Consider the following 14464-nt stretch of genomic DNA (forward strand, 5'->3'; position numbering starts at 1 on the left):
TTTTCAGCAATTTTTCTTTGGATGGGGACCCTCTCTTCCTGTTTTATTTTTTTAAGCAGGAATTGCTAAGAATTCAGGGTAAGAAAAATAAAACCAAGCAGTCTCCCCTGCCAAAATTTCTACAGCATGACCACATCTACCTCCAAAGGTCTGTCATGTGGGAGCCACACCCCTTGCAAGCTCAGAACTAGGGATCAGTCCTGATAAACATTACTGGGGCAGGTGTGTGTGTGTGTGTGTGTGTGTGGGAGAGAGAGAGAGAGAGAGAGAGAGAGAGAGAGAGAGATAGATTCAAAAACACAATGAAAATTACCTCTGGGGCATACAAGATGACTGAGGACAAAGGCGCTTTCTGCCAAACCCACACATAGAAGAAGAGCCAATACCCACGATGCCCTCTGACCTCCACACACATGGTAGCGCGCACACGCCCACTCACGTACACACAAAAATAAATAATGTTAAAAGACTTTAAATGATAAACAAAAGCCTTTCCCCCAGATGGAGCCAGGCTGTACCTCAGTTCCGATGAACGTGGGTCGGATGTAGAGGCTGGCAGAGGTGGAGTAGGGGACCCACTCCTGGTCTATCTGGATAAGCTGAAGAATGCATTCTAGGAGCTCCTCCTTGTCAAACACCTGAAAAGACAGAATCCCCACAAGTTCCCACACAGGACACGGCTGCAGACTCCCGGATCAGCGAGCTGACAGAAGAAGTTCAGTTGTCAAAACTGCTCGCGTGTGGCAGTCCCGAGTGGCTCCTTGGATGGCTTTTATTCACTCTAACATAAAACATCATGAAAGGTATCCCTAATAAATGCTGCTTTTAAAAAGTAAATCTGTGACTCTCCCTGGCAAACTATGAATTATTCATAAGGAAAAGATGAGAAGTTAGATTCTCAGGGGGTTCAGATGGCCCAGCACGCAGGGTCATGCCACCCGCAGGGTCATGCCACCGTGCCTGAGGACCGCAGGGTAGAGAGAGCCAGGTTGCTTCTGAATTCCACACTGGCCTCCCTGCCCCAAATAAACAGAGAAACAAATAAATACATGAGATTTTTCAAAAAGAAATTAGACCCCTATTGACCATACTCCCACATCAATTATAATTTGATTTTTACACTCAAATATAACAAGTTATGATCTTTATTTTAAAGTGAACATCAGTGGCCTCATATCAATAATAGTTGAATTTTATACTCAAAAAAAAATCAGCAAAATATTATGACTTCTATTTAAAAATTGATATCTGTGACCTGTTCTCAATTGCAGCTGGATATTATGATCAAGTGTAACAAAGTATCATGACTTCTAATTTTAAAAAATTGGTATCTATAACTTTAAGGTTTAAAACAACCTCTTACCCAGGAAACATAACACACAAACCACAAGGGAAAATAGAGATAAAAATTGCCTATCTGAAACTTAACTCTGGTTTTTCAGATCGGGAAGCTCCTGATAAGATACCAATGAGGAATTGCACCAGGATGCATTCTGAACTGAACGCTGGTTACAAAGACAAGGGGACGGCTCATTCCTCAGGAGACGTCAGCTTATCCCAAAGGTGACAAACATGCTTTACAAACTGGTCAAGCAGTGTCCACGCATCCACAGGCCAAAGAGGGACACTTTCAGAGATGTGATGTTATGCAAGGGGGAACAGCGCCGATCACAGTGTACTAGCTCAATCACAGTGCACAAGCATGACACTAGCATGATCATGGTGTACTAGCATGATGATCATATTGAACGAGCATGATCACACACAGTGAACTAGCATGATCACAGTGTATTAGCATGATCATGGTGCACAAGCATGATCACAGGGCACTAGCATGATCATGGTGCACAAGCATGATCACAGTGCAGGGATGTCAGATACTAGGCTGGCTGGCTATACAAGTCAACAAGTCAGGTCTTGGGTGTGCTGACTGGAGATGGCATTCGATCAATTCCATGAATATATACATGAGCTAGGAAATCAAGGTGACCTCAGCTCACATTCCTGCCCTCCTTCTGAGTGACCTTCGACAAGTGGTTTAACCTCCCTGGGCTGGGTTTTCATCCTCTGTACGGCGGCACTAAGATGTACAGGTGCTTGCCATCAACCGTGTGGGACAGAGAACTGACTCTTGCACGGTGTCCTCTGACCTTTACTTGAAGGTATCACATGCCTAAAGTCAGCATTCACACTCACATGGCCTGATGCAATTATTCAGCATAGATTTATTTTGGATGTGAAAGCAGAATAACCATGAAATTGGAGGGATACCAGCGTCCGTACCGGCAGCGTGGTCCTCGCAGCAGAGCGGCACATTCTACTCATGTTGAGGTCCGGCCGGAACAATCGGATCTTATTATCAACTCCCCGAAAAGCCTTCAAGCCTTCAAACAGCTGAGGAAAAGAGAAAAGTCTCAGAAGGTGACGAAGACCATCTTTGTGGTTAAGTTGCTGCCCCTGACTGCAACTGGGGGGGGGGGGGAGGAGAACCATGCAGTAAAAGGTAAAAAGGTCCTTTCAGTATTCTACCTGATGGGCAGCCAGGACAGGCCACGCTAACGCATAGGTACCACCTCCACCAATCCTTGGGAGGCTATGAAAGAGGGGAGAGGGGAAAGAGAGGGAGGGAGGGAGGGAGGGAGGACTAACAGCTAGCCTAGGTTTTGGGAGATAGTCCTTTCTCAAGGTCCTGCTCACCAAGACTACTCTGACCATGTCACCAACTGATGAGGCCTTAAATCACATGTGCCAAGATGTCCCCCCAATAGTGCCTAGTTTCACAGAGGACTGGACAGCTGGGCGTGTGCTCCTGTAACAGGGTGACCACCTCTGGGATGTGTTCCTGTCAACAGAGTGACCACCTCTGGGGTGTGTTCCCATTACACAGTGGCCACCGCCTCCCCCTGCCCCCCAGGCTCTCACACTAGGACACCCTGGAAGTCCCCTTACACCAGAAGGAAAATGAGAAGAAGTCCAGGAACCTGTTCAGGTTTCTCTAACCCACTGAGACATCCTCACAGGCCCTCTCACTCTTAGACTATCTTTACCCACCAACTGATCTGTAACGTTCAGTGGTTTGGGAAGCAGGTGATTGACAGAGCTGGGATGAACCCTCCGAAGGCCAACGTCAACAGCTAGGAGCTCAAGGAGGTCGAGCTGACAGAAGAGCCTAGTTAGCGTCTCTTTCCCTTCCTGTCTATTGATCTATGTATCTCACACGTTTGCCCACATGTGTGTATGCAGCAGCAGGAAAGGGTGTCTAATCCTCCGGAGTAGAGTTACAGGTGGTGGTGAGCCGTCAGGAATCTGGGTCCTCTCCACAGGCAGGAATACTTTTAACCCCTGGGCCATCTCTCCCATCCCCCTTTCTCTTGCTCCTTGTACAGAGGATTGAATCCAGGGCTGTACATGCATACACACACCTTCAATACCAACTGAGCCCTTAGCCCTCAAAACTCCATGTTCCTTTCAGCAAGAGTGTGATCACTGGTAACACATGTGGGTGTGATCACTGGTAACACATGTTCCCCACGCTTTCCTTGAAATGGCAGAGCCACTTAATCTTCCTCAAGGGAACATCCGCTAATGCTCACATCTGAACAATGACATCCATCCATCCTTTCAAGTAAAACACGGTGCCCCGGAAAAACAGTGTGGCTAGTTCAGCTCACAAGTTCCTCGCCGTGGCACACGCTCTCCCTTGAGGCTGCAGAACACAGCACCCTGAAGCAAGCTGTGAAGCAGCTGCTCTGTCATAAACATACTAGAGTGTTTGCTGGATACATGATGTGCGATTAAACGGTGGGGGGCGGGGGCTGACAAGATGCCTCCTCAGACAAACATGGTCGCCTCCAAGTCAGACGACCTGAGTTCAATCCCCAGAACCCACATGGAGATAACCCACTCCTGTGGGTAGTACTCTGACCTCCACAAACACACTGTGGTGATCACAACACACACACACACATACACACACACACACACACACACTTGATCACACAAACATGGAGACCTGAGTTCAATCCTAGAATCCACATAAATGAAAGTCAGGCATGTACATACATACACACACACACACACACACAAACAAACACATACTCTCACATACACAAACATACAAACACATGCACAAATTCTCTCTCTCTCTCTCTCTCTCTCTCACACACACACACACACACACACACACACACACACACGCACTCACACATACAAACTCTCTCCCATACACAAACACACTCTCACACAAACTCACTCACTCACACAAATTCTACAGAGTGAGTTCCAGGACAGCCAGGGCTACACAGAGAGAACCAGTCTTGAAAAAACCAACCAAACAAAAAAAAACCCCTGCTAACCAGAAGCCAGACTACAGATGCACGGGACCTGGGGCAGCCCCGTGCAGGCCCAGTGCTTCAAGCCGAGGGGTTCGTAGGAGCATTGCTCCTCTGATTTAGAGGGTCTTGTTTTTGAGGTGTCCTCTGGCTCTACACTCTCTCTGCCTCTTTTTCAGCAGGGGTGGGATTGGGGGGATGGTTCCTCGGAAGGGATTAGATGGAGACATTCTATTTAAGGCCGAGAGTGTTCTAAGCTCTCTGAGTTTCTGCACTGTGTCTGCTATAGGCCCTGCATCTGTTCCCCGATGGCTGAGCAGGGCCCTGATCTGTGAGTACAGCAGAATACCACAGGGAGCCATTTTATTGCTACATTTATTTTTAGAACACTAGTCTTTGATTTTTCCCTTAGGTCCCTGGGCTGTCTAGTCTCAGGTTCTGGGTCACCCAAGCAGTCCAATCTGGTTCTTACTGGAGATATTCCTGGTAACTCGGTCTAGCTAATCAAGCTCTATGAAGAAGCTCTGTGTTTTATTAGATCACTAATAATATGGAGAAGGTTGTGGCTTTGTGGCGAATGACTATAATTTGAGGGCTATTTTTGGTTTAGCCTGTGCCTTTAGGCTTAGAGGTGGCACACAGAGCTTCATTCATACAAGGCAAATGCTCAACACTTAGCTACATCCCAGGACCTGACATTTTCTTAAAAACTGTGATCCCAGCATTTGGAAGACTGAGCCAGGGAAATTGCTATGATTTTGAAGCCAGCTGGCCACCAATAATAATGGAAAAAAGTCAAAATGAAATTTCGGTTGATGCACTCCAAAGCCAAACATGTTTGAATTCTTCATAATTCGCCTCCTATAAAGGCCAGCTATTCTCAGACTGTGAGTCCTATGCAGTTAGGTTGCGTAGCTTCAAAAATGAGTGGAAATCAGAATCTGAGTGCTAATTCTGAGAATCAGGGAACCTAGAGGCTCCGAGGTTACAGCCTTCTCTGCAGGGGAATGGTCCCTTCACCTGCCGTTTCATGCAAAAGCTTGACAGGATACAACCCAGCAGGCCACACACATGACCAGACCAGCAGTCATCTGGGAAGGAAACCTAGAACCTTAAGTACGGACTGGCGTGGCAATGCGTACCTACAACCTCAGTATCTAGGAGGTGAAAACAGGAAGTTCAAGGCCAGCTTCAGCTATACCATGTACTGGAAGCCAGCCTACCTTTAGAAAACAAAACCAATGTACTAAGGAGTTGTTTGACCATCTTCTAGAACAGGGGCCACCACTGGGTCTGGGGCCTTGCAACTGATGAAGAGAGACTCCAGAGGCAGGGCCCTCCCACCTCAGACCCAAATGTTTACCCCAAATGTCCTCCAAACCTGGAGCAGGCTGGCAGCCCCACCCTGTGACAGAGAGGAAAACATCAGCAAAACACCGTGTCCTTGAATCTTCTCTGGGAGGCAAAACATTTGTGCAGACGTTACCACTGTCTATCCCATGTTTAAAAAATGCCTGTGGTGGGAATCTGAAGCCAGAAGCTGGTTCAGGGGCGGATCAGTCGGTTTCCAGCAGGTCTGCTTGCTCCCCAAGACCATGGCTTCCAAGTACTATCCGGTCCCTGTCCTGCTGATCTCTCCAGATCAGATTCGATCTGGAACATTCAGGCTGGTCTAACCACAAACACCCCCAAGTCCCTTCCTTCAGGGTATTGTGAACACCCAGTTAATGACATGACTTCATCCTGCTCTCAGGTGGGGCTGCCGGAGCTGTGTCTCCCGGTGGGGCTGCGAGGGCCGTCTCTCCCCATGAACCTGGGGATGCTCTGCTGCTCCTTTGCTTTGTGCTTGCTGAATACCTGCCATTTATCCAAGGGAGCACATGGCCTGGTCTACGGACTGTACAGTTGCTCACCGCAACAGCTGTCTGTTCGCCCCTCAGCACCAGGCGTGGCTTTACAGGGGTGCCTCTCACAACCTTTGGGTCTCAGCCACCCTGTGGGTCCTGGGAACTGAGCTACAGTCGTCTGCAAGGGCAGCAGGTGCCCTTAACCCCTGAGCCAACTCTCCAGCCCTGAATGGGGACTCACACGCTTCTCACTTCAGATCATTAACTGAGTGGATTCCAGGGTGATTGGTGGGAGATCTGAACTCTAAACATAGATAATGAAATGAAAATGATCTCTGGGCGGGCAGTGGTGGCACATGCCTTTAATCCCAGCACTTGGGAGGCAGAGGCAGGCAAATTTCTGAGTTTGAGGCTAGCCTGGTCTACAGAGTGAGTTCCAGGACAGCCAGGGCTACACAGAGAAACCCTGTCTTGAAAAAAGAAAGAAAGAAAAAGAAAAAGAAAATGATCTCTGTAAAGTACGAGATCTCTCGAAAGCACAATCTTGGGATCCAATATTCAGAAATGAATATTGAATCATCGCTATTATATGTTTCCTATAGTCATTTCCTGTCCCTTGGTAGCTCAGAATTTGTCTCTGGGCTTTCAGTGCTCTGGGGAAAGCCATTCCATGTGAAAACACAGAATAAAACAAAACGTAGGGCTAAGGGGATGGGGGCAATATTCTGCATATCTGGTTAACTATGCATCTGCAGGGGTGGAGATGGAGTCTCCAAACCACTCCAGTGTGAAGGAGTGCGTTCAATGATGTTCACAGGCTGGTTATGAGAAGGCAGTTAGCACAGTGTCTCAGCCTGTGACCCATCACAATCGCCAAAGATCTGAGAAAAAGAGGGCTCTTAATAAATCAGCAATACTCATCACTTCTGTGAGGTCCTGTGGCCTGGGCTGTGCGGAAAGAATGGCATAGTCTAATTTAGCCTTGAACTTTCTGCCCACCCTGCTTAGGTTACCAAGGCATGGCCACACCTGGCTACACACATACACACATACACACACACACACACACACACACACACACACACACCCCACATTTTACTAACATCACAGATAAACCAAGTCAACCTGCAAAACTAGCTCTGAGACTTACCCTCAATCGGTTTGGCTGCAGAAGTTTGAAGACATTTATGAGAACCTGCAGGTAAGACAGCAGGGTCTGTCCCCCCACCCCCACCCCAGAGAAGCTTGCAAGGCGGAGTCACAACCCATGGCAGCTCCCAAACACTTACTTCCACGGCATAGTGCAAAACGGAGGCAGCGGGATGTATGGACAAGTTCTCAAACGGCTTAATGTGAGGTTTCCCCCATCCAGACGCGGACGACCACTCCACAGTCAGCATGTGGTCAGTAAACGTAGCTCCAAACACCAGAGAGCTGGGATCAGGCTTCTCTTTTAAGACAGTGGCTGGTGTGATGATGAGGTCTTTGGCCTGTGGGGGAAAGGGAAAGTGCTTGGAGCCCACCCTGCACCCCAGGTCCAATGTGAACACCATTCCTGGGTGGTGACAGGACCACACCCAGCAGAATTTAACACTGGGGGGGGGGGGAAGCCCTGGGTTTGACCACTGAAAGACTGGAGGCTCAAAAGTTCACCAACCTCATCTAAAAACACAGAACCAAACAAGTCTCAGATAACAACCCCACTGAGAACCAAATAGACCAAACTTGTGCTCAGAGTTCAGCCACGGTTGGAAATCTCTGCAACAGGGCTGGCAAGGTGACACAGCAAGACACCTGCCGCCAAGCCAGCAAACCATAGCTTGATCCTGGGAACCGAGTGGTGGAAGGAAAAAGCCCATCCCCCAAGTCGTCCTCTGAGCTGTACCCAAGCACCGCACATGCATCCCACCCACAGCCCCCACAAAACAAATAACTGCAATTAACAATGTAAAATAATAATAATAATCTTAGAGCTGGAGCGATGGCTCAGAGGCAAAGAGCACTTGCTGCTCTCTCAGAGGACTCGGGTTTGATTCCCAGCATCCACATGGTGGCTCATAATCATTCACAATCACAAAGTTCGTGGGGATCAGAGGGTGCCTCCTGACCTCCACATGCACCAAGCACACACATGATGCATGTGAACACATATGTAAAGACAAAACACACTTATTTCATAAAATAAAACTAACCTAGGGATTTTTTCTTTTATAAAACTCAATGATCCCTGCAATAATATGATGTCGTACGCCTGCCCCCTGACACTGGGGAGGCTGAAGTAGGGAAAGAGCCACAAATGTGAGGCCAGCCTGGGCTACAAAGTGAGTGCCAGGCCAGCCTGGGCTACAAAATGCCAGGCCAGCGAGGTTACATAGCAAGACTAACCTATAAACAAATCTCTGCAATGGCTTCGGTTGTAAAGCCACGAGAAGCAAACTTCAGGGGTGTGGGAGATGTGCTGAAATGACTCGGGAAGAGGAGGGTCCACTCCCCATTCCCACCAGACTCAAGGGGAGCATTCCAAAATGAATGGACAGACGGATCCTGGATGCTCACAGTAGTAAGAAGGATGTTTAAGGAAGAGCAGCTGCCCCCTATGGCTGCACCCCACCTCCCCAGAGCATTCCAAGCCCATGTCCAACTCCTCCAGAGGCAGAGACTGCAAAGAAGCACAGAGGGCAGAGAAGCGCTCTCCTCTTTGAAGATGGACAGGCAGAGCTGGAGCCCCAGATGCAAACCATGTCCTAGGAGGAGGAGACAGTAAACAAAAGCCCTCCTATTCAGCCTCACAAAAACAGGGAGATAGGAAACAACCACTCTCAGCTGTTCTCCACAAAGCCAGCTTGGCAGTCACAAATGGCCCAAGTCACCTCAGTTCTGATCCTTGAGAACAACAAAGCTACAGAACAACAAAAACAATAAATAAAGCAGATTTTTAAAAGAAGCTATTAAGGAGAAAGCAAAGTTTCTCACAGGAAGACACAGAACAGGTCTGTCTGAAAGACAGTGTGAGCTGAACAGTGAAACTGAATTCTAGACATACTTTAAACAGCTCAAAGCCTACGGATATTGGCTGTTTAAACTTTCATTTATGGTTGTATGCACACACACATGGTATGTATGAATGAATGCAGGCCCTCTCCACACAGCTGTGGAGCTCAGAGGACAACTTTTGAGATTTGGTTCTCTCTGTCCACCACGGGCACCGGGGATCAGACATGGGGTGTCAGTCAGGTTTGCACAGCAATCACTTTTACCAGAGTCATCCATGACCCTGACTTTCTTTCTTTCTTTTTTTTCTTAAGATTTATTTATGTGTTATATGTAAGTACACTGTTGCTGTCTTCAGACACTCCAGAAGAGGGAGTCAGATCTCATTATGGATGGTTGTGAGCCACCTGTGGTTGCTGGGATTTGAACTCAGGACCTTGGGAAGAGCAGTCAGTGCTCTTAACCACTGAGCCATCTCTCCAACCCCCTGACTTTCTTTTTAAATGAGACAATAAGGAGTGTGCATGGTTCTTCTGGGGAAATTCCGCTCCCCAGCCACTATGAACCAGCCACAGGTTCATGGGGCTGACTGCACATCACCCTCACATCTTCACTGCATTTCCAGGCTCTGTGGGGCGGCGGCTTCCTGACAGGGAAGGAACAGACAGCAAACAGCTTATCCCAAAAGCAGGGCTTTCTCCTCCCCTTACCCAGCTCCCTCCTCCCGGCAGATGCCGAGATTTACAGCTTGCCTGCCCTGCTACTTTTCTCTTTAACTTTAATAAAACTGTCTTCAACCTTAAAAGGAAGGAAGGAAGGAAGGAAGGAAGGAAGGAAGGAAGGAGGGAGGGAAGGAAGGAAGGAAGGAAGGAAGGAAGGAAGGAAGGAAAGAAAGAAGGAAAGAAAGAAAGAGAGAGAGAGAGAGAGAGAGAAATAAGGCTACTGTCATTGTTCAGTGACCATCTGAATCAGGATAGTTTGAAAGCAAACCTCAGGCTTTGCCTCATCAACACCGAGGGGCCCGCTTTTCCTTGTTACTCACCATCAGCATTCTTTTGTAATTATTCTTAGCATGGTGCATTTTGTTTAGGCTCTGATCGCAGAGGCGCTGTGGCTCGGGGAGTGTGTACAGAGTATACTGAGGCTGCCTGAGGCCCAGCCCTTGCTTCCTCTGCCAAGGACAGACACACAGGTTAGCAGGGGTTATCCACAATGGAGTATCCACACCTCCCACCTAGTATTTTTGAGGTGCTTTGTATCTATAATGCCATGGGTCATTAAAAACACCAAACAGATCCTTGCTCTGCAAGCAAAGAGGAGACAAAGAAATAACCAGGAAACTAGATCAAAAGGTGCTTAGTGCTCTGAAGACTCAAAGGAACTCAGGAGAACAGGCAGGGAAGGGGACTTTGGTCTTGGCTTCGCAGATGCACTCCTGCTGCCTCATGTATCTCTGAGCACACCTGAAGGCAGGCGGGATGTCTACAGACCTGGGAGTACTGTGTTTGAGACAGATGGACAAAGTAGGACTTAGCAAAGACCCCTGCGGCAGGAGGAAGAGGAAGGAGAGAACAGGGGTGAAAGGTCAGAGGTCCTCTGGCTGTTTTGCTGAGGTCACAGCTTTGACATCTCCTTCCCAGGAACATAGTTGGGGGGCCGTAAGCTCAAGAGGCACCGGAAGTCTCTCTCATTCGCTCTGCAGGCACCTGCCTGTGGGAGGGAGCAGGGACGAGGCCTGCAGCGGGGAGACTGTCCTGTATTTCCTGGCGGTTTAGTGGTTGAAAAAGCAAGCCAGCTGTAGTGAGAAGATATAAGTAAAAGAATCTGAGCAATGCTACCCGTCTGACTTCCCCAGGCTTCCCCACCTCCATACCAGTGATTTTCCAGGCCCAGGCCCCCAAGCCTCTGAGAGCAACTGCAAGATAGTTCTCGGTCCCCACTCTGTCTGCCAAACTAAAAATCACTTTGAGCAAAATGTCTCAGCCCCTGGCCCCTCGGAGGTTCTGGGTCCATTGAAACGTGACCTTACAGTTTTTAAGTCTTCCCACAGTAGGGACATAGCTCAGTGGGAAAGAATACTTGCTGTGAAAGCAAGAGGCCCCGAGTTCAAATCCCTAGGTTAAGACAACCACAGTCTCGTTTATATGATTGCATACTCCGAACACTTGCCTAAAATGCTTCCAGAGCCTAAGCTGCAGGGGGCAGAGCACTTCCCTGAAGTGTGTATGTCCTGGGCACAACACCCCACATTTCAACAAGCAGAAAAACAGAAGTAGAGCCACCCACAGTTACCCCAGGCTAGACCAAAACTCTGAACACTTCACCTAAAATGCTTCCAGAGCCTAAACTGCAGGGATAGAGCACTTGCCTACAGTGTGTAAGTCCTGGGCACAACACCCAATAAGCAGAAAAATGGAAGTGGGGCCACCCACAGTTACCCCAGGTTAGCCTGAAGCACCAGAGCTGTTTAATAGCCAAGCTAAGAGACAGAACATGCTTATATTTAACTTAGTGCTTTTTTCCAGCTCAGAGGCTGTCTCAGAGGCAAGCTGGGTTCAGTCCCAGCACCATCAAGCAGCTCATAAGTTCAGCTCCAGGGCCTTCCCCCACCTTCCTGTGGCCTCTGAAGCCATTGCAGACACGGCAAATCCATACAAACTCATAAATAAGTCAAAAATCAAGCAAAATCAGTGTTCTAATTCTAATCTTTGAAAACTAGCTGAAATTCTAAATGATAAAATTTCCAGGCGGTCCTTCAGTTTGTGTGAATCCAGTATCTCCCTGACTATTTCCCTCTAATCCACATTTGAACTTTAAAATTGCCCTCCTACATCCAGTTTTTTCAAAGTAACACAAGATTTTGCAGCCTTTATGATTTCACCAAGAACTCTAAATTCCTTTATTTGAGACAATTTCCATAATTCTGGAGATCCAAAGTTAGGTTCTTTTGAGACGGGGTCTTACTATATAGCCCCAGATAGCCTTGAGCTCAGAGATCCAGCAGCCTCTGTCTTCTGAATGCTGGGATTAAAGGCAGGGCAAAGGGAGGTGGGGTGAAGCCCGAAGACATGGCTCAGAAGCTAAAAGCACCAGCTGCTCTTTCAGAAGACCTGGGTTCCATTACAGCACCCACACGGCGGCTCACAGGGATCTGTAATTCTGGTCCGAGGGAATCAACACCCTCTCAGGCCTACGTGGACACCAGACAGGCATAGTACACATGGAGGGAATGCTTCAGTAAAGTAAAAGAAACCTCAAAAATATCAGATGGGATGGTACACATCTTTAACCCCAGCATTTAAAAGGCTGGGGCAAGTAGATTCTTGAGTTCAAGGCCAGAAGGCCAGCCTGGTCTGCCTTGTGAATTCTAGGTCAGCCAAGGCTACACAATGAGACCCTAAGTCGGAAACAAAGTGGGGGAGGGGAGATCTAACCCCACATTTGTACAGTGTTGTTTTATATCATGTTCACTGGAAGAAAACAGGACTAGTAACTGAGGGCCAGCTATATGGCTCAGTGGGCAAAGATGCTTGCCTCCAAGCCTAACGACCTAAGATCAATACCTGGAACCCACACAGTAGAAGGGGAGAACTAACTCCTGCAAGTTGTTCTGACTTGCACATGCAGGTGCCTACACACACACACATACACAAAGGAAGTGTGCAAGCACATATAAAGAACATTTCAATTTAGAAAGGGGGAACAATCTTCCGACATCCATGATGAGGGAGCGCCTGAGCACTTCGGTTCTTCTCTGCACTAGAAACTAAACTGGCCTGGGTGGTTAGCGCTGGAAAGCACGGGGCTTCCCGGTGAGCTCCTGCAGGATTCTGCTCCACTGAGAAAGACTGCCCTTGTCTAGTCCGCGCTGCCTCTGAGAACCTTACCGAGGTCTGAAGAAGAAAATTCTACAGCTTTGGGGTCACTCGGAGGAAACTAGGATGAAGAGAGCTCATCTCTGGGGTCCAGGAAGACTCAGAGGTAATAAAGATACAGCTCCTTAAACGGAAGCGATGAAAGGAGCGGGAGCGATGGCTCACGGGAAGAGTGCAGGCAGCTCTTCCAGAGGAGCAGGTTCGAGTCCCTGAACAGTGTCAAATGGTTCACGCCATCTGCAAATGCAGATCCAGAGGACCCAGGGCATCTGGTCTCCTACAGTTCTCATGCATGTGCATGGAGGGAGGGGGAGGGAGGGGAGGGAAGGAGGGGGAGGGAAGGAGGGGGAGGACAGGGGAAGAGGGGAGGTAGGGACAGAGAAACTAAGACAGACAGAGAGTTGCACTTAAAAATTGTTGAGAGGAAAAAAAATGAGAAAATGGGCCCACAAAGACAGTAAAGCACTGTCCCAGCCTGCCTGACAGCCTGCGCTCCTTCCAGAGTGCTCAAGTCTTGGTGGGAAAGGGAAGAAACAGCACCCCCAACAACCCCTGATAGCTACACACGCACCAATGGTGCCCGCTTACAAAAACAAATATACGAAAATTCTAAAATGACAATAGATTTCTTTTTAAATTTTGGGAGAAAAAAAAAACAAAAACAAAAAAATGACTGCTTTCGTGGCCCAACTAGAAACCTCACCCTCACTCTAATGGGACCCCGCCACAGTGGGAACGGGACAAGAACAAGAACAGGACCAGGCTGGAGAGATGGCTCAGTGATTAAGAGCACTGACTGCTCTGCCTAAGGTCCTGAGTTCAAATCCCAGCAACCACATGGTGGCTCACAACCATCTGTAATGAGATGTGACTCCCTCTTCTGGTGTGTCTAAAGACAGCTACAGTGTACTTACATATAATAAATAAATAAATCTTTAAAAAAAAAATAACAGGACCTTGGAGAGACCAGGGAGGCAGCAAGTCGATTAGGGATCTCGGCTAAGGCAGTGACTCAGTAACAGAGGCTCTTAGCGGATGCAAGGGCCTGGATTTGACAGCCAGCACCATTCAAACCAAGATGGTGTTTCCAATAAAACACATGATCTATTCCCCAGATTACTGACACTCTCAGTCCACACGAAGAACGCAGAGTAAGTTAAGCTTTTCCACTGCTATACAGGACAAGTACCAAGTTGTGTACAAATTTCAATCAACAAATTCACTATTTTCACTTTGCGCGCTATCTTGCACTGAATGCTTTGCATAAAAACGTAAAGTCGTTTCAGTTGAAATGCATACAATAATTTTTTTTGAGATACTGATTTATTTAATCGGTGTCTTTAAAAGGTTAGCCAGAGTTCAAGGCCAGCCAGTTTAGTTCTAGGTGAGCCAGTATGACCCCAAACTTTTCATTTATTAG

The 14464-nt window shown here is 47.9% G+C and overlaps 1 protein-coding gene across 3 annotated transcripts in view; it reads right to left on the bottom strand.

Moving 5' to 3' along the window:
• Bcat1 (branched chain amino acid transaminase 1) overlaps positions 1–14464 on the bottom strand; it is a 75024-nt gene that overhangs the window by 28534 nt on the left and 32026 nt on the right. For all 3 annotated transcript variants that reach the window (XM_052175246.1, XM_052175245.1, XM_052175247.1), the window contains exons 3-5: positions 7468–7668; positions 2284–2394; positions 519–638 (exon numbers count right to left, since the gene is read on the bottom strand). In XM_052175246.1, the coding sequence (XP_052031206.1) occupies positions 519–638; positions 2284–2394; positions 7468–7668 (432 nt within the window). The remainder of the gene's footprint in view (positions 1–518; positions 639–2283; positions 2395–7467; positions 7669–14464) is intronic.

This window comes from Apodemus sylvaticus, chromosome 2 (assembly GCF_947179515.1).
Source record: "Apodemus sylvaticus chromosome 2, mApoSyl1.1, whole genome shotgun sequence".
Classification (NCBI taxonomy): domain Eukaryota; kingdom Metazoa; phylum Chordata; class Mammalia; order Rodentia; family Muridae; genus Apodemus; species Apodemus sylvaticus.